This window comes from Chionomys nivalis, chromosome 12 (genome assembly GCF_950005125.1).
Source record: "Chionomys nivalis chromosome 12, mChiNiv1.1, whole genome shotgun sequence".
Lineage (NCBI taxonomy): Eukaryota > Metazoa > Chordata > Mammalia > Rodentia > Cricetidae > Chionomys > Chionomys nivalis.
Window position 1 is genome coordinate 17,916,619 of NC_080097.1, and position 18,900 is coordinate 17,935,518.

The following is an 18,900-nucleotide window of genomic DNA, read 5'->3' on the forward strand; positions in this document are numbered from 1 at the left end:
TCTTAAAATAAGGAAAAAGAAAAAAAAATTGTAAGATGGGAAAACCACAAAATAGGGTGAAAGTATGTTGTTACCTGAGATGCCTTCACAGTTCACTCTACTTCCAGTCTGGGTTTTGCCAGAAGCACTTGTAAATCCCATTTTTAATAATGTAGTTCAATTGCTTAGTGAAAAAGAGCATATAATTCCTAATATGCACATTTAATGTATTCTTTGCAACCAAGTATATATATATATATATATATATATATATATATATATATAATTAAAGTAAGCTAAACATGAAAATATAAAGGGGAAAATTAAAGCAACTTTCTAAACCTGCGTGTGTTTGAGTGATAGACATGCATTTGCCACCACACACTTGGAGAGCTTACACATTTGTGTGCTTATGGGTCCTCAGAATCTGCTTTGTTTGTAACAGGGTCTTTTGTGCTGTTGGCAAGCACACACCAGGTTACATGGCTCCCAAGCTTCCTTGATTCTCCTGTCTCTGCCTCTTCCCACCACAGGAGGGCTAAGATTATAGGCATAGAGGCCCCGCCACATGCAGCGATTATGTGGCTTCTAGGGATCCAAACTCCGGCTGCCAGCACCACAAGTGAAAATCGGCATTTTCCACCCAGCTAGATCTATAGCCTTTGAAAACCTTTTCAAAAGTATTGAAGATGAGAATTGTTACCTGTGAAACATTTAGTTTCCTCCTAAAAACATGTCTTAACAATGGAAACTTTTGAAACATGAATTTCAAAAGGGCCTACGCTTTTTCTCAAATAAGAATTATTTTTCACACATTTTTAAATTGGTCTCTACCTTGCAAAGAAATAAGTTTACTTACTTTCAGTTTATGCTAGAAAACATAGAACCCACTCATCAGGGAGCTGAATCAATAGATTTAAAATGCTTTTTGTTAGAGAAAAAAAGTACAGTGACTTCAGCTATTGCCAAAGGAAATCATGGAAACAAAGCCACAGACAAGCATTAAGGAAAAGCATGGCCATTTCCTATCTCTCTATAAAGTGTCATTCTATTCAAGTAGGATCTGATTTTCCTAAAACTAAACACCTTTGAGGATTTCTGGCTTAAATTTCATTGATGATTGTTGGGGTACGTGGACCCCCCAGACCCTGAACTTCCTGTGACTCCCTTGCCTGCCAGAGTAAACAACTTATGCTTGTGAGCAAAACAACTTGTTTGCCTGTGTTTGCAGCTGCTCTGAGCACGAGACCCTCAGAGGTTCCTGATGGCAGGGGAGTGGTTCCCGATGGCTTGCAGCTGAAGAATCCTGAGAGCTAGGGCGTGGCTATTGGTCAGGGAAGGCACTATATAAGCTGTCCTGGAACACAATAAAGTGGGCATTCTTGGGGAATTCAAGGATGACCCGTGTCTCTGTCTCTGTGTGTTTGTGTATTTTAATCTCTAACCCCTTGTCCGGCTTGTGAACCGTACCGTAGCACGGTAGTGTGTAGAGCAGGCATAGTGCGTTAACAAGTGGAGGCCCCCATTGTGTTACAGATGATAAACCTGCAGTAAATGAAACAACACCTAGTCGAATGGTAACTTTATTCTAAAAAAAAAAAAATCTTAATCCAAAATAATGATTCCATCTAAAGAGAGATTTGCATGGTTTTATTGTAAATTATTTTTAATAGGGAAGTGTAGTGGCATTTCGATTGTATTTTAATCTGAAGATCTGAGTGTGAAACAGCCCCACTGGTCAGCCTTACAGACCAGGTTATGGTAACACACCTTTAATCCCAGTCAGTAGTCACGCTAGTTGCCATAGAAATCAGGCGGTGCAAACCTTTAATCCCAGTTCCAGATAGAAATATAAAATGGAAGGAGACAGCTCACAAACACAGCCTCATTCTGAGATTCTTAGAGGCAGGATCGCCATTTCAGACTGAGGTTGAGGTAAGAGCCAGTGGCTGTTTTGCTTTTCGGATCTTCAGGTTGAACCCCAATTTCTCTGAGTTATTAATTGTGCTTCAGGGAAGTAATCCAGTGTTGTGTGCCTGGCCATCTAGAATGTTCTCCTTTCGATGGGCTCAGAAGGTAGTCATTTTTCTATTCATCACTGGCATATAATTTAGCAAACTGGATGAATTTAGAAGAGATGGAAATGCCTACACTGTAAAGCAGACCTCCTGCACTCAAGTATTAGCTTCTCACGTTTGTTTCTTCAGCCAGATTTTCTGTGCCTCTCCAGGCATATTCACAGGTCGAGGACTTGCCATGGTCTTTCCAATGTGGAACTACAGCCATCTCCATCTGCACACGAATACCAAAAATGCTTGCCTACCATTTGCTGCGACATAAGGAATCCTTAGGAGAGTGTGCCACAAACCCGCACTTACACTTACTACGCGACATCCCATCCGGAGAGGATTATGCTGTTGACTTTGCACTGCTTTCTTCATGTGTTTCAGGGTTTTTGCCTGCAAGGGGAGGCTACAGGCAGATGGCAAGACATGGCAATGGGCTTGAAGCTAAGACTAAGTGAAGGTACCACTGCTAACCCTGGGCTTGAATCATTCCCACTAGGGCCTTGAGATGCCACATGTTGTCCCTGGCACAGGTGACAACTGGAACTGTATAATCAAGTATTATGTCAGTTACCCCCTTATGAGATATTGGGAAATCTTAAATTTTCATTTCAAACATGAAAACACATGTAAACCAGTGTTCTAATATTTAAACAACCATTACATACCTTCCTGAAGACGGAACATCTCACGCTTCATTTTGTATTCTACCACCAGAGCAGGTGAATTATAGTTCAGCAAAACAGACATCCCCGGGGTCAGGGAAAGGACTATTGCCCACTGAAAATCAAGTCTACTAAGACCACAGGTACTGTTTCATTATCTTTAGGAGATGAGCAAATATTTATAAATATGACTCCATAAACACTAGTAATTATAGTGTGTGCTCACACTAATGTATTCCCCTTAAAGAAACAGAGCTGGGAGGGAAATATATTAATTCATGATTTTAACTGGCAAATATCGAAGCAGGTACAGCATGCTGAATAATATCCCCCAAAGAAGTCATCCTCCTAAGCTGCAGAGTCCATAAACACGTTCCTTCCTACAGTCGAGGTACTCTGCAGGCATGAGGAAGGAGCTAGGCAGAGAGACATGCTCCCGGGTACCAAGTAGGACCTGCTGTCACAAAGATTGCAGGGCAAGACCAAGGGGTGGAAGCTGAAGCTGACCATGGCTAGAGTGTATGCCGCACACCTGCCACCATGCTTCTAATGGGACATGGACCCCACACACACACTTTTGGAGGGCACCATGAAGCCTCATCAGGTAGAAAGCCCAGGAGGACACTAGGAGCCCCTGTGAGTACCGTCCCAGAAATCACTGCTGGACCATGAAAACACACCCAGAGTTCAGGGGCTGTCCACGGTTAAGGAGAAGTGGAATCCTTATGGGAGTGATTTTAACCTGAAAAAATTGCAAGTAATAGGCAAAATTATATTTGGAAACCTCCCTTTCAGAGAAAACGGGGATTCAGATAGATACCAAGTTCAGCCACAGAGGAGGGAAAGTAGTTAAATGTCTACACCTGTCCTTAATAGTGTGAAAATGTCACGAGCTATCCTATTTCGAACAGTCCTGGCATTTAGAGAGTCCTCAGCACGCCCTGACGTCAGCTCCAAGAGCCTACTTTCATCAGGTTCATGAGACAAGGACCCAGGCGTGGTGGACACTCTAATCCTTGCCACTGGCCTGAATTTCAAGCAGCCTTGGATGGGGCGTTACACATCTAAGACATCCTAAATTGTGTCAGAAGTGAGAGGAGCTTTCGGTGACTCAAGGACTTGAACTGGAAATTCCTCAGACCAACTCGGGAGGGCCTTTACTGGCTTCTGCTCAGCAGATCGAAGACGCAAATGAGCGTCTAAGAATTGTAAGAGAAACTCTGTTTGAAATTGAAATTGGCAGATTAAGCAGCATCTCACAGGTAGACCTATAACACAGAAATCTTTTAAAGCTAATAAAAAGCTTCACCACTTTTTCAAAAAGATCACACAAAAATGTCATTTTGTCATCTAAATAGGCCTCCACTGTGAAATTTTTCAGTAAATTCTATTTCTATTCTAATTGACTTTCAGTAGAAAGGAGTTGGGATAATCCTCTGCAGAAATAAATTATGAGAAATAAATTTAAATACCCATAAAGTACGTTAAGGATCTTGAAAACGTAAGCATCACAGAGCTCCATCGAGCAGGAGAGGAGAGTAAGACTTAACCAGATCACCAAACCTTATGAGTTTAGACTTTAACTGTAAAAGATGAATTCTCAATCCATGTTTTGCTGTCCTGAAGTGTATATAAAAATCTTGAAAATGAAATGGCTTTTCACGCATTTTATACCAAGTATTTGCAAAGTACCCAGCTCCCTAGTTTTCACCTTGATGTCACATGAGTCAGCCTTTCTAATTGCTAAAACACATCATATTTTTGACTAATGCCACCTCCACATGTGATCTTTGTCCTGTATCCTTTTCTCTATATGTTGGTTCTTAAGAACTCCCCAGAAATCACGGCAATGTATTCTGAGCATTCATAAATGCCAGCTATAATAACCTGCACGGTTGGCACCCCAACACCCATTCCATCATAACCTCCTTGATGAATAACACGGTGGCAGGCTGTCCCGACAGACTGCAAGGGAAGGAGTCCTGATGGGCATGAGTATAAGACCACGCTTAGCTCAAAATAAACAAATGACTCAAGCCCTATCCACAACTGGGATATTTTGATGATGTGTAATGAGAAGTCCTTCTACACAGCAGAGAGAATTAGAAAAGTCGGTCTCCTTTCAATAGGCAAGGAAGTTCAAAGCTTGTCAACTTCCATAGTATCAATTAAATGATCAGGATCAGCCTACATAGTGGATAGTCAAATAGCCAGAAATGAATGAGAAGTTCTTCTACCATTATTGAACTGTTAGATAAATCAAACTTCTTGATTACTTGTTGGATCAGGAAATTAATTTCTTTATATTCACGTAGACTTGAGCACATAAATATAACACACATGATGAATATCACTTCCTCCTGCTGCTTAAGCCCAATCATTTATTTCCAGCTAACTATAAATACTGCTATGTATTTGACTATGCTGTCCCAAACAGAATTTGTCTCCTCTCTCGATAAGAACTGCTCTCTAAATTTCCTTTTCTCTAGGCCTATGGGTCCCAGGTGGGCTGTGTCCTCTTCGCCATCTATCTAAGAGGACAGGACATTTGTCTTTTATTCATTGTTTACTGTCTACCTACCATGGCATCATTCTTTCTGGAGTTTGTTTGTTTTGTTTTCTGAGATAGGGTTTCTCTATATGTAGCTCTGGCTATTCTGGAATTCACTCTGTGGACCAGGCTAGTCTGTGTCTGTCCCCAAGGGCTGGAATTAAAGTCATATATCACCACTGCTCTGCTGTGTCATTATTCTAAATACCGGTGATGCAATCAAAACCAGAGAATCTCCTGCCCCTGTATAACTTGTGTTCTTCTAAGATTCAAAAAGAATTAGCAAATGAGAACAAAAATACAGAGTTATCACAGGTTAAAGTCATAAAGCTGCCTCAGAGAATGACCACAGTTGGTCACCAAAACTCCCATGAGATGCCATTTGGCAAAACACTCCAAGTTGGGATAAGCCAGTTGAGTTGATCTCCTCCCTGAAACCTTCAGGAAACCTTGCTGGCCCAGGACATTTTTAATATGGTACTTGCAAAACCATAAGAATATTTCTCAGTGTTTTTAGCAGTCATGTGCTAATTATTCATATTTACAGGATACAGGTGTAACAAAATACATACATACATATATATATATATATATATATATATATATATATATATATATATATATATATATATATATATAATGAACCAGACACGGTGATCATTTTTATCTCCTCCAAATGTCACTTTCTTGTGATGTTTCAAGCTCCTCTTTTTTGTTCTCTATTAAGTATGCACTAAAATTGTTTTAAACTACAGTATCCTACTGTTCTGAAGAATACCAGAAACTGCTCCTTCTCTCTCTCTCTTTTGGTACCGTGACAAACAGACACCACTTCCCAATACATTGCCCCACAGACCAGAGCTGCTCATGTGTCCGTTCCTCTGCAGAACAGACCAGACTATGGATGCAAGCTTTGGGTGGAAATATAAAAGAGAGAAAACAAGTCTGCCACTAAGACATCTCTAACACCCTTAGTGACCACGGCTCTCAGAATCTCACATGCTGCTCTCACAGCCCAGGTCTCCTTTATGGACCGACTGAATGCAGATGTGCAGATACGCAGATATGTGCTTCAGAACTCACAAGGTTAATCTGAAAATTGCTTTTTTGCCTCTCCACATGTACTTGTGCACAGATTCGTTTTTAAGGGGCAGGAACTTGGACTTGTATGCGCATGCCTTTTAAACCCTCCTGCAAGGAAGGATATAAAAGAGCTATTAAAAACAAAGTAAAATCCCAACAATAACACACGCTATTAGACAAGCCTCTTAACTGTACCCCATCATGGAATTTCAGACAGTTCCAGTTTTGGCATTGGAGGATTAGACCTCACTCTGATATTGAGGGAGATATCAAAAAAAACACTAAGATTAAATTCTTAAACAGAAAAAAAATTAGTTTTCATGCTGCTTTCCTTCATTTGGTTCCAAAGAAGGCTCACGCTTTAATGTATATACAGAGCAGAAACTTCTCTGAAAAGTCTTAGTTATATAGGTGCAAGAAATCAACTCTTCTAACTCTTCTTGCCCACTTCTGCCCTTAAATGGAGGCATAGTATGCCCTAGATTCTTTAGACCAGACTGAATGTTAGAGAATGCCACCCAGACATGTTCTGCATGAATCTTGATTCTGCAACCTTATCTTTTAAAGTCCCTTGTCCACAGACTACATGCAACCCACACAGAAGACAAAGAAATCCTACCTCTATATGCCAGTCATGTAACTCAGAAATTGTCCAAACACAGAGAAAAAAGGGGGAGGGAGGGAGAAAACAAGTGTTATTGAGAATGTGGGTGAAAGGGAACTATTATGTTCTTCTGCACTGTCGGTTGAGATGCAAATTAGTCAGCCACTAGGGAAATCAGTATGGAAGTTCCTTAGAGAACTGAGAATAGAACTATACCACGGGACTCAACTGGTCCACTCCTGAATTGATATCCAAAAGACATTCTAAGAAGATTCTTGCACATCGATTTTTATTGTGTGTTCAGAATGGCCAAGTTACAGAATCAGCCTAAGAGTCCACCAACCAATGAATGCACAAAGAAAATGTGGCATACATACACAATGCAGTTTTATTTGACTATAAAGAAAAATAAACTAACATCATCTTAAGATAAAAAAAAAACACAGGGGAAAGTTAGATAGTAAACATGCTTGCTGCCAAACCTGATGATCTGAGTTTGATTCCTGGAGCCTACATGATGGAAGGGCTGCTCCTGCGTGTGGTCCTCTGATCACACACACTGTGGCGCTCTCTCTCCCTCCCTCTCCCTCACATACACACTAAATGTAAATGGAAACCATCCTAGTAAAGTAAAATAATTCAAGGTCACATGTTTTCTCTCATTTGTGGGTGCTATGTTTTATATACAAACAAAATCATTATAGATGACAAGAAAGTAGAGGTTCTCCTGTCTGGGGAAAGGAGGAGATAGTGGAGGGTGAACATAACCAAAGTATGTGATGCACCCTAATAAAAATACCTTCATGAAAACCATGGCTATGTATAATAGATAAACACCAATAAAAAAGAAAAGAAACAGAGGCCTAGGAGGTGTCATTAGCAGTAGAGTGCCTGAGTGGCGTACCTGAAGAAAAGGAGAGAAGAAATGATTTTAAGAATATGGGCAGCACACAGCGGTAGCTAAGGATGCAGGATAAATAAACATCTGTGTGCAGAATGAGTTCAAGGGCTGCTTTTCTTCACTGGGGTTTGGAGCTGGCTGCAAGCTAGATTCTAAATGCTATGGAGCATTTGGAAAAAATTCCTGAATAGGTACATATTACTTTAATAACTGGAAATAAAATTGCTCAGCAACAAAAAATAACCCCTGGAACTAATTTTTAATTTTCTCTCATATTAATACTTAACTACATATTTAAGCCTTTTCTGATATACCACCTTTCATTTTATTTCCATTTTTATAAAGAATCCAAGTGTCCTTATATTTTTACACAAATCACACTAAAGTTTTAAATCGCTTATTTTTGATCCAGATTTCTTTTAAAAAGTACTACTTTTGCTCTAGATACTTCCAAACTCTCTAGAGGACAAAAATAATGATTTTTAAAATCTGATCCAACAGTTCACAACTTGCATTACCATAAAAAAATTCAAACTTATAACATTATCTGAAATAAAATTTACGATTGAAATTAAACTTTTTCTGTAGAATCATCATGGCTGTAGAAATAGTTGAACAGAAATACAAATACCAAAATATGTCAAGCTATTTACACTATAGATAGATGATAGATAGATAGATAGATAGATAGATAGATAGATAGATAGATAGATAGATGCAATTTATGATGTCAGTTGCACCTTAGTAAAGATACATAAAATGAGATATCAAGAAGGTCCACATATTGAACTATATAGTTCAAGCACTGGAAAGGGACACAGAGCACCAACACGGGAGGCAAGAGTTCTTGTTGCTCTTTTAGAACCTGAATTCAGCCCTCAAGACCCACACTGGATATCTCATACCCACCAGTCCAGAGAATCCCACACCCTCCTCTGGTGTGGATACACAGACACCCACATGCCTGTGATAAACACATACGGGGGGGGGGTAAAGAGAGGACACACATTTTTTTTTACTTTTAAAAAAAGGACTGCAAGAGACCCAAACTCATTAAATATGTAAATTAATAATTCAATAATTTCTTTAAAAAAAAAAGAGCCACTCCTTAAACGCATCACCAATTTTATTTACAAAGGCAACTGAACAGAAAAGCTCACTAGTTTCTTGAAAAACTTCCTGGTGCAAACCATGGTTATTTTTCATTACTGGAAATGAACGGCTTCCTATTCTATTTGCTCAGCAACCACAGTCCTTGTAAGGAAAATAGAATGCCCTCTTCAAGCAAATAAAATATTCCATTAACAAAATTATTTCTCAATTGGGCTATTTCTGTGTAAAGAAAGCCACAAAAAACAAATTTACGGGTGGATTTAAATGAAAATTTTTCATATAGTTTCGCATTAACTTAGAATACATTACAATAAACAGTAAACAATTACATATTTATATTAACTATTTCAAATAATGTTTCAGAACTTAACAAAAAAAATAAAATGCCCTCTTCAAAACACCACTAAAGGGTCAAACTAGATCACCATCGGCCTCAAAAGTATTTTTTTAAGTTCTTGGGGTTTTGTCCACTTGTGCTTTTAGGATACTGAGTTCAAAGGCAAATACTGCACTTCCCCCCACACAGACAAAATAACCGTCTTATAAATAAACAGCAAAAATACAAGTCCTACCAACACTACAGTGCTCCTATGTCATCTAATGAGGCAAAGGTTCTTCTGTTTTTTTTTAAAAAAGGAGGGGGGGGGGACATACAAGACATATTTATAGTTCTGCATCAGTGGCAACCGCCTCTTCTTCTATCTGCAACAGTGCTTTCGAATGGAGGCTTACATCACATGGCGGTTGGCCGTCCAGCTGATCAGGCAGGGAGAGAAGAGAGAAAGGTGCTCAGACTCAAAAGTATGTGAATATCAGCACATGGGATACATAGCAGTCGTCACTCAGAGGGGCCTAGTGAGGTAGAAAGAGCTGTCTGTCACTCAATCTTAGGATAAAGGTAGGCAGAATGCAGCCTCTTGGGGCTAGAACTCTTTATTTGCAAAACAGAGTAAAAACTAGCTGCTGAATCAGAAAACAAAAGGCCTGCAACTCTCTATTATTTGTACTGAAGGAGAGAAAAGGCGTGGGCAATAGCTCCAAAAATCAGTGATATTTGGCTTTGGATTTAAAAGAGAAAAATGCACACACATACACACCACCACCCCGAATCCCATGCCCAGCCTTGATATTCTCCCAACTTCAGGGTCAATATCCAAGAGAGGCCTGGACAGCCAGCAGATAAGGCTCAGAAGCCATTGACAGATAAAAGAGAGTTGATCAGTTCAAATCATTTCCAAACACGCTCCATATAAGGGGCCATATAAATACCTCCGAGTTCAAAAGCAATAGGTTTGTAGGTACCACTTGTAACACCCTTTCACAAGGAAGAAACATGTTACCAGCGTCAAGGTTCAAAATGATATACAGCAATAACTGTTGTCTTGCTGAAGCTACAACAATACACAACCAAGTTATGCTACCCTATACTTCACAAGGCTCAAACACATACTTAGAAAGGAAGTAGCATTTAAATTGTTTTTAATTCAATGATACTGAAACTCCGTATAAACAGAATTAAGGTTCTCTTCTTCAAAAAATATACGTATGGATACATGGCTACACATTATCATAAAGCAGAAAGTGATACTCTTAGGTTCAATCATTTTCAGAGTTGATTATAAGTCACATAATAAGCTCTCATCATCAGATAATGGAAATGAGCTGATGAGAGATGAGGCCTTAATCAGAAAGCAGACTGTCTTAACCCCTATTCTGAGCCCAGGAGTCATTAGAAGTTTCTTTTGGATCTTTGCAAACCAGAAACAATGTCCTGATTTCTGGGTACAAGCCCCTTCAGTTCCTCCAACCCACAATCTCCTCCTAGGTGGTTGGGATTCACTGAATCCCTTGTATGAATGCGACAGACTATGACCCCTGAGACCCACGATCCTATGGTAGTGAACCTGAGGAAGAGGTGGCTGCAGGCTCAGGAAAAGGCATAGGAACTCGTGGTCTCCTCAAAAGACAAGAAATTTTCTCTCTGATTTGCTCTCTTACATTTGAATCGGAGATAGCAGTCATTGCAGTAGAGTTGGTTGCTTCGGATTCTGACTTCAGCTCCTGAGGAGGAACCTCCGAGGTCACGTTCGCAGGAGACACACTGACAGACCAAAGAGAACGTACAATTAGACAAGTCCAGAAAGCCTGGTGTACTCTCAGATGAGAGATTCATCGGGTGAAGAGACAGAGAAATGTGTCAAGAGGAATATAAAAGGCAGCTCCTAAACTCATGGGTATATTATAACAAAGCAAAGGATAGGGAAGGCCAAAAGACAATTAGTGGATTAGAATCAAGCTTTCCAGATTAGACACTAAGAATTCATAAAGCAAAATTTAAGAACCAAGATGATCATTCGACATATACTGGAGGTGGAGAAATAAACAATTTGCTGATTGGCAGAAAGAAATTTAGTCTTCATTACTCCAAAAGAAATAAAGGCTAACTCACCACCATGTAAGAACAAGAGAAAAGCAGAACTGGGGTTTCTGACATTCTAGTCTAGAGTGGGCTTCTCCCAGTGTCCCTGGAGCACTAAATGAGCAAGCATTCACGGGGTGCCTTGTGTCAAGGCTAGGGTGTTCTCTGTCTCTTTCCTCCAATCTCTCTTTCTCTCTCTCCCTCCCTCCCTCTCTCTGTGTGTGTGTGTGCATGCGCGCACGCAAACATTATTTTGACTCATTCTGCTCTACATGAATTTATATATACAAATTTATACGCTTATGCTTAAGCAAGCTGTTAACGTTGGAACTCCAGTATCAAAACTAGGGAGCCTCTCTATTTCTATAGCCCAATGAAAGTTCAAGAATTAAACTGATGCGTTCAGCAGCACATACTGTAAAACCAAGAGTTACAGCCTGAACCCTTCCCTGTATATAGGAACACTATCAGGTATAAGCAGGCTATGCAACTGTAAAAATATTTACCAGTGGTTTTCCTTCCAGACACTATTAAAAGCTATCCATTAGACACTGATAACTGCATGTCTCTATGCTAATAACACTGGTAAATTACATTTTAAGTCTACCCATGGCAGTATGCTAGAGAACACACTATGTACCATTAATTTTATTTATAGGATCCTAAACAGATTAGAGCTACAAAAAGCACAGAACTTGCAGACTGGCTTTTATAAGAAGATTCAGGTTTGACAACCAAGTAGTAGCAAGCAATTTGTGACTCCTGCCGCAGCACAGACTGACAAATAACAGCGCCAAGCTTATTAGTGGCACAACCACAACCCAGCGGCTCACAGAAGCCATGCGCTCTCTAAGCAAAGCATCACAGCCAGCAAGCTCTTCGTCTCACGCTCACCTTAAAACAATATAAATGATAACAAAGACCCAGGGTCTCGATGATCATAGCGGCTCCTTTGCCCAGAATGGTATTACAGTAGGAACACACACGCTTCCCACTCACTGACCTAGACGTGGAACAAGAATGGAACGGAGGCTTTCACCTGTGCTTGGCAAGGCTGGCATTTAAAGTCGCACTGTCATTGGCAGAAATGGTAACAGCTGAAGAAAGGCTCTTTACATCTGTGGGAGCAAGACTTTGAGCAGCCAACTAAATAAAGCTTGTCTTCATTATACCTTCAACTGTCATGAAGGCTCTAGGGACCTTGAAGCCTGTTCACCTAAAGGGACAATTTCAATGTGACTGGTCCATTTGGGACTTTGTACCCATTCCCCTGAGATTACATATGGACCCATCAGTATTCTCCGATCTGCTACATCTTCCTGCTAATTCAGTTGCCTTATATATGAAATTCCACTCAAGGCATTCCACTCTCAGGTCCATCCAAATTCTGTAATTTGCCTCCTCAACTTTATTTTTTACCCTTCTTTTTCAATTTTCTGGTTAGAAACAGGAACACTTTCTTGAGTGCACTTCTGTTGAGAATGAAGTCATCATAGCTCAAGAGCTGCCAATGAGTTGGGGATGGAGATTCCTTCCCACTTCACTTTCAGACCTAAAAGGATTAGTCTCTTCTAGTGCTAAAGAGACATCACCTTCAGTGTTACTTTCTCATCTCTGCAGACGGAGTACAACACCACAAGGCCACTGGGAGTGCAGGGAGTCATGGCTATTAAGAGGCAGGTGTGGCGAGAATAATCTGCTGGCCAAAGACTCTCCCTAGACAGAGAAGCCCATGACCTGTCCCTAGCTCTCCCTTGCCCTATTCTCACATAAGGAGCTACAGAGGGAGAATAAGTGAATGGTGGATCCTCTCTTCTGAAAACTCCATCTATCCCCAAAAAATCTGACCACAATGTCTCCTGGCCCCTTTTCCTTTAATTCAACTCTCAACATATTTTCTAGATTTTGATAATTATACACTATTTAGAATTGAGATATTTATTCTTATCTAAGTCTATTAACAGTTTAAAATATCCAAATATCAATGAATTTCTACCTTAATCATTATATTTGTGATGGAATTTAAAACTCCCTTGGGATGACAATAGAGTACTGGCTCATGGGGATGCTGTGATGATCTAAAAACACAACCCATATTGACATCAGGGCTTCACCCAATGGCCCAGGCCAAGGGGCCATTCAAGTTTCTCCCTAACTTTCACCCCGTCCCCAGAACATATGAACTGCGGAAGCCAAGCAATGAGGACTGAGCAAAGTGGTGGCAGATCGGGTCACAGATGAAGCGACCCAAGACTCTGAAAGCAAGATCAAACCTACAGGATGATTTTTTTTTTAAATCCACCTGTTCAAACTGCCCAGGCTATGAAACCTATTTATCACACCCCATTCCAATGAGTTTCTATTAGAGTACCATTAAAAGTCAGACACTTCATAGTACTGATTGTACTCATAAATATGAAAGCATTCGTGAGCCACTGTGTCCTTTGTGGATGCCACAGGGTGATCTATTCAGAGAAATCTTCCAGCTGAGACACTGACCAAAAGCACAGGCAACCGAGAGCCTGGCAACATGCAGACATGTTGAAAGTCTCGAGAGCCTTTCCCAGACATCGGTAGACACTAGGCAGGCAGCAGACAGGGGCAGAAAAAAGTCTTCTCAATTGCTTTGATACAAGAACACCAAATTCATGCACTCCGTTTTTCTTCTTCACTGGATAATTTAGGGAACGTTTCAACGAAGAATCATACGTGAAATTAAGACAAGGGGACAACAGAAAGGGCCTCACCTGTTGCGGAGTTGAGAGCCCGACTGTGACATGGAAGGGGAACTGCTGCGTGGGGTAGGAGACCCTGGGGGGGCAGGGCCTGGGATGATGGTCTTCACAGGTCCAGCTGGAGGTGGTACCGCAGAGGATGGGTTCCTCATGTAGGCACGGTTTGATGTGGACAACAGCTGTGGAGGCGGGCGACTGAAATCTTGGACGGAGGAGGAGGCATAGACTCCTGCAGGTTGGTTGTGCCATGGGGACTGCCTCCAGGAACTGGGCCGCTGGGAGTCCAGGTTGTCCAGGGACTCACCTCTGAAACACGGGAAGAAGTCATAGGGGTAACATGAGCCACTCAACTGGAGATCATCCGTCAGATGTAATGTACCATTATAGTCAATATAAGACCCATTTTATGTGTTTCCTAGACTGTAAGACATCTGAATCCAGTTACATATACAATTACTTTTAATAATAAAACTGTTCTGCATCAGAGGTACTGTGCCAGTTCATTCCTCAATAACTTTCTTTGGCATGGTGCTGAGACCAAAGACCAAGTATCAAACTGGCAAGAAAATTATCATTTAAATAAAAGTTAATATTAGAATGGTAACCAGCCATCCCTTAAATCTTAAACAGTGTAGACATATAAACCTCATCCTTTCAAAATTCAATCACAAAATGAATTTTAGGTACATAATAAGTATATTAAACTAGACATTTCCACAGACTTACTTAATCTAATCTTCACAGAACTATAGAAGGTTGTTTTTAATCTCATAGAAGTTTCTTTGCTCAAACTAGGAGTGTGTGAGTCCGGCTCTGACTGATTCCACTGCAACCCAGGCCTGCCTCCCAGACCTTCTCACCACCCCACATCCCATGTCTCAACAACTGTTCACACGACTGGCAACAGCCAATAGCCTCTTTCCTCGGACTGAAGACACCACTGAAAACCAGATTTACCTCTTCTACAAAAGCTAACTCTGAATTGTCAGGGGCTTCCTGTTGATTTTGTTAAAGGTTTCAAAACTTCCTCCCTACTGGAAGCTTAAACAATATAGCTATTTTTAGCTTAGCATCATATGTATATATCATCACAGTATAACACTATGCCAAGAATGAGGCAAGCAAGGCGCTTCTGAGGGTGAGCAAGGGGTTCCTCCTTCCCTCACTTTCGATTCCTTCCCTCACCCCCGAGTAACCACCTTTAGTTGTGAGATTTTTCTCAGATATGCAAGGAAATACTTACACATACATGCAAATTTGTAAGTTAATACATGCTTATATGCAGATGAGCTCACTCTAGAGCATTCTTCAGCAAATGGAAACAATATGGTTTTATTCTTCTACAACAGTTTAAAATAATTTATTTACTACCTAATAGATATGATCTTGAATCATGTCAGTGCCTACTCATGTGATAGACTATATATACATCAATGGTCCCCACAGGACCATGCCCTTTTGTATCTACTCCCCTGCCCAGCCCCTTCCACTGACTCTGGGTATGGCCATTTGGCTACTCTGAAGAGTGGGGCATCGGCCAACATGATACACATGGAGAGTGATAGCATTTCCATGTCAGGAAATGTCGTTCTGAAAGATGCCCCTTTGAACGTGAGCCCACACCATGAGGCAGCTATGTGTGGAGAAGATTACAAAACAAAGCATCTGGCTGAACCTCACGAGGGGTCTTCAGGAAGGTTTACCAAAGTGGAATCCATTGCCAAGACAGGCGAGCTCATGGGCATTTTATATGTTCAGGGTCATTAAAGAAACAATAAACACATGGCAGAGACCTATGGGGGCTATCAAACCACTACTATTATCTCCTTTATTTAAAAAAAAAAAAAAAAACTTGCTTACTCCAGATCTATAGCTGCTCAAGTGCTAAAGCCAATGACAGGCGAAGAACAAACCAGGCAAACCTCACACTTGGAAGAGGAATTAGTATTTTAAATTAAGGATGTTTTAATAAAGAAAGAGCACACAAAATGTACTCCATGCTTGAATCCGAAGAGTACAGACTCCTTAACCACTGACTTCTGGCGCGGTGATTGCTCACAGTGCACCTCTATAATGTTTATATGGTATTCTTACTGCTCTGCTTCTGTTAACTAGGTGTCCTATCAGGAGTGATATTGTGCTGGGCAGTGGTGGCACATGCCTTTAATCCTTGCACTTGGGAAGCAGGCAGGTTTCTGTGAGTTCAAGGCCAACCCTGTCTATAAAATGAGTTCCAGGATAGCCAGGGCTACACGGAGAAATCATGTCTCAATAAACAAACTAACCAACTAACCTCAAGGGAAAAAAAGCAAAAAACAGAGAGGGGGAAGGGAGAGAGAGAGAGAGAGAACAATTTGGTGGGGGTGGAGTGGGGAGAGGTTTGGCTTTTTTCTCAATATTTCCAATATTGTGTATCCTTATCTTTATCTTTCTGTGCTTATTTAATAATATCCAGAAGATGGAACTGTAGTAAGAAAATGTACACCTTTGATTTATTTACCATGAAAAAAATGATTGAATCCATTGGAAAGAAGAATTCTTACTTTCTTATGCATTTCCAGTACCGGGTTTAATCAATCTCTTAATGCTGTGACACTTTCACATAAGCAATAGGATAGATATATCATTGTCACTTGAGGAGTGGTATTGATTTGTGTATATTTACTGATTTTGTTTGTTCTCTCTGAACTACCCACTCATACCGCTTGTCTAGTTTAGATGATACAGATATAGACAGAGATACACACACAGATAAAGTTCTTAAGATTCACTCCTGCATTTTAAAACACCTATTTGTGTATTAAAATAATTAATTCTCTATCTGAAACAGGTTGCAAATAAATTTCCCCAGCTCAGCAGTCAGACAGAACACTGACAGCGTAGCTGCAGTATAATTTGCCAAGATAGATCTCCTAGCGTGCCCACCCACTCCAACTTGTATCTGCAGTTTTACCATCTTAAATGTTACAAAATTAGGTTTGCACAGGTTTTGTTTTTGCAATTACCATGATTGCAACCTAGCTGTTAATCTGATTATGAACATAAGTAAGTTTCCTTCTCTTCAAGCTTAACACACAAAAAAAGAATCAAATTCATATTTAGTTATCTGAATCCCATTTCCAAATTCCACATCCAGACTTAGAAGCTATTCATGATGTGATCTTGTCCTGCTGGCTTCCCTGTCTCACTCAACCAGTTTCTTTACACACACATACATACACACACACACACACACACACACACACACCAGAGTAACTGAGTCTACTTCAAAACATTGTCCCCAGTTTAAATGAGATGGTTCAGACAAAAGAACTGACTGCATCTGATGATAGTTCACTGTCCCAAAAAAGGGAAAAAGCCTAGAACTGAGACATTTGCTTCCCAGCAAAGATCGCAAACGTCTCTCTCATACCTTCTCATGAGCCCAGGCAGGCAGACGGGCTCTTTGTTCACACTCGCACTACGCTGTCGGATCCAGCTGTTGTCATTATGGAGAGACGTTCTCTTCCTCATTTCCTGCAGGATTTGCTGTCTCTCCAACTCTGCTTCTGACGGGCCCTGATCCTTCCTGGAGCTCCTTTGAGAAAAGCTAGTAGTCCCGATTCGGTCAGAATATTTGCTGCTTCCTAGATGAAAAACATACCAAAAGCTTCGATGTCAGTACACAAAAAATGATAGTGGATCAGCCTCCAAAGAGAGGGCAACTTCAAACGCAGCAGTCTGCATGGGGGCTGACAGCATCCAGCTCCATCCAGCAGGGGGACGAATGTGGGAAACAGACAGCTATTAGCTGCCTCCTATTACTGGAAATTCCAGGTCCACATGCAGAAGCATCCACGAGGTGCACATACATACATATGTACATACACACACATATACATACACACACATATATATACACACAAATACACACATGCATACAAATCCCTATAGATCCTGGAAGTGTTCAGTTACAAAATGTTCATCTAATTTCTCCTTCTTTAAATCAAGTACACTCATTGCAGGCTTGCTATGAAGGCTAAGGAATTTTCTTTTACATATATTCTCTGTCCCACCCGCAGGGCAGGAAAAGACCACACAGTGCATATATCTCTAATTGACAGGGGCTGTTCTCGTGGTCTAAGTTGCATAATAAGTCATGACCACACTGTAAGATTATTCAGCCACTGACAGAGCCCTGGTGAACAATAGAAAATGACTGTTCATAATATTACGAAATCTGTTTGTGCTCTGAGATATTTACAAATTGTAATATAACTATTAAGTTTATTAGTAGTAATTAAGTCAGCTCGCATCCCGAAGGTTTACTGACTAATTCCTATTTATGGAAAACACATACAATCTACTGGTTTAGATTAGAAAATTTTACCTAAGGAATTTTCTTCTCTGAATTCATTGTTATTGCCACACATTCAGAGTATCTGGCTTGTCTAGGTACCTCTTCAAGTAAGCAATGAGCCAGAGGCCACAGAAGTGTGTTGTTCTTGCTGTTTAGTACACACCTACACGTGGTATATTAATAACAATATCAATGTGCTAGTTTTAAATAAAACTTTCTTCATATTAAGAGTATGTTGATGGTATAACCAAATCATCCCATCAAATATGTAATAATTTCTTAGTGTCTGCTAATTCAAGGAGGTATGGCGGGCACAGGGAAGAAAGCACACACTACCAGCTATCCAGGTGGGCCACAAAACAGAAGAGTGAGCAACTGTTTTAGACCATCCCAGGTGTGCACCAACAATCGTGTGCTAATTCAAGGCAGTGTGGCTGGCACAGGG

At 40.5% G+C, this 18,900-nt stretch overlaps 1 protein-coding gene across 8 annotated transcripts in view; it reads right to left on the reverse strand.

Moving 5' to 3' along the window:
- Window positions 1-8,957: 8,957 nt before the first annotated feature.
- Window positions 8,958-18,900, reverse strand: part of Lmo7 (LIM domain 7) — a 195,728-nt gene continuing 185,785 nt past the window's right edge. For 4 of the 8 annotated variants that reach the window (XM_057785730.1, XM_057785729.1, XM_057785724.1 and 1 more), the window contains 4 exons: window positions 17,529-17,742; window positions 14,129-14,422; window positions 12,276-12,384; window positions 8,958-11,063 (listed from right to left, as the gene is read on the reverse strand). In XM_057785730.1, the coding sequence (XP_057641713.1) occupies window positions 10,890-11,063; window positions 12,276-12,384; window positions 14,129-14,422; window positions 17,529-17,742 (791 nt within the window). In that variant the 3' untranslated portion in view covers window positions 8,958-10,889. The remainder of the gene's footprint in view (window positions 11,064-12,275; window positions 12,385-14,128; window positions 14,423-17,528; window positions 17,743-18,900) is intronic. The other 4 variants (XM_057785732.1, XM_057785725.1, XM_057785727.1 and 1 more) reach the window with 3 other exon arrangements.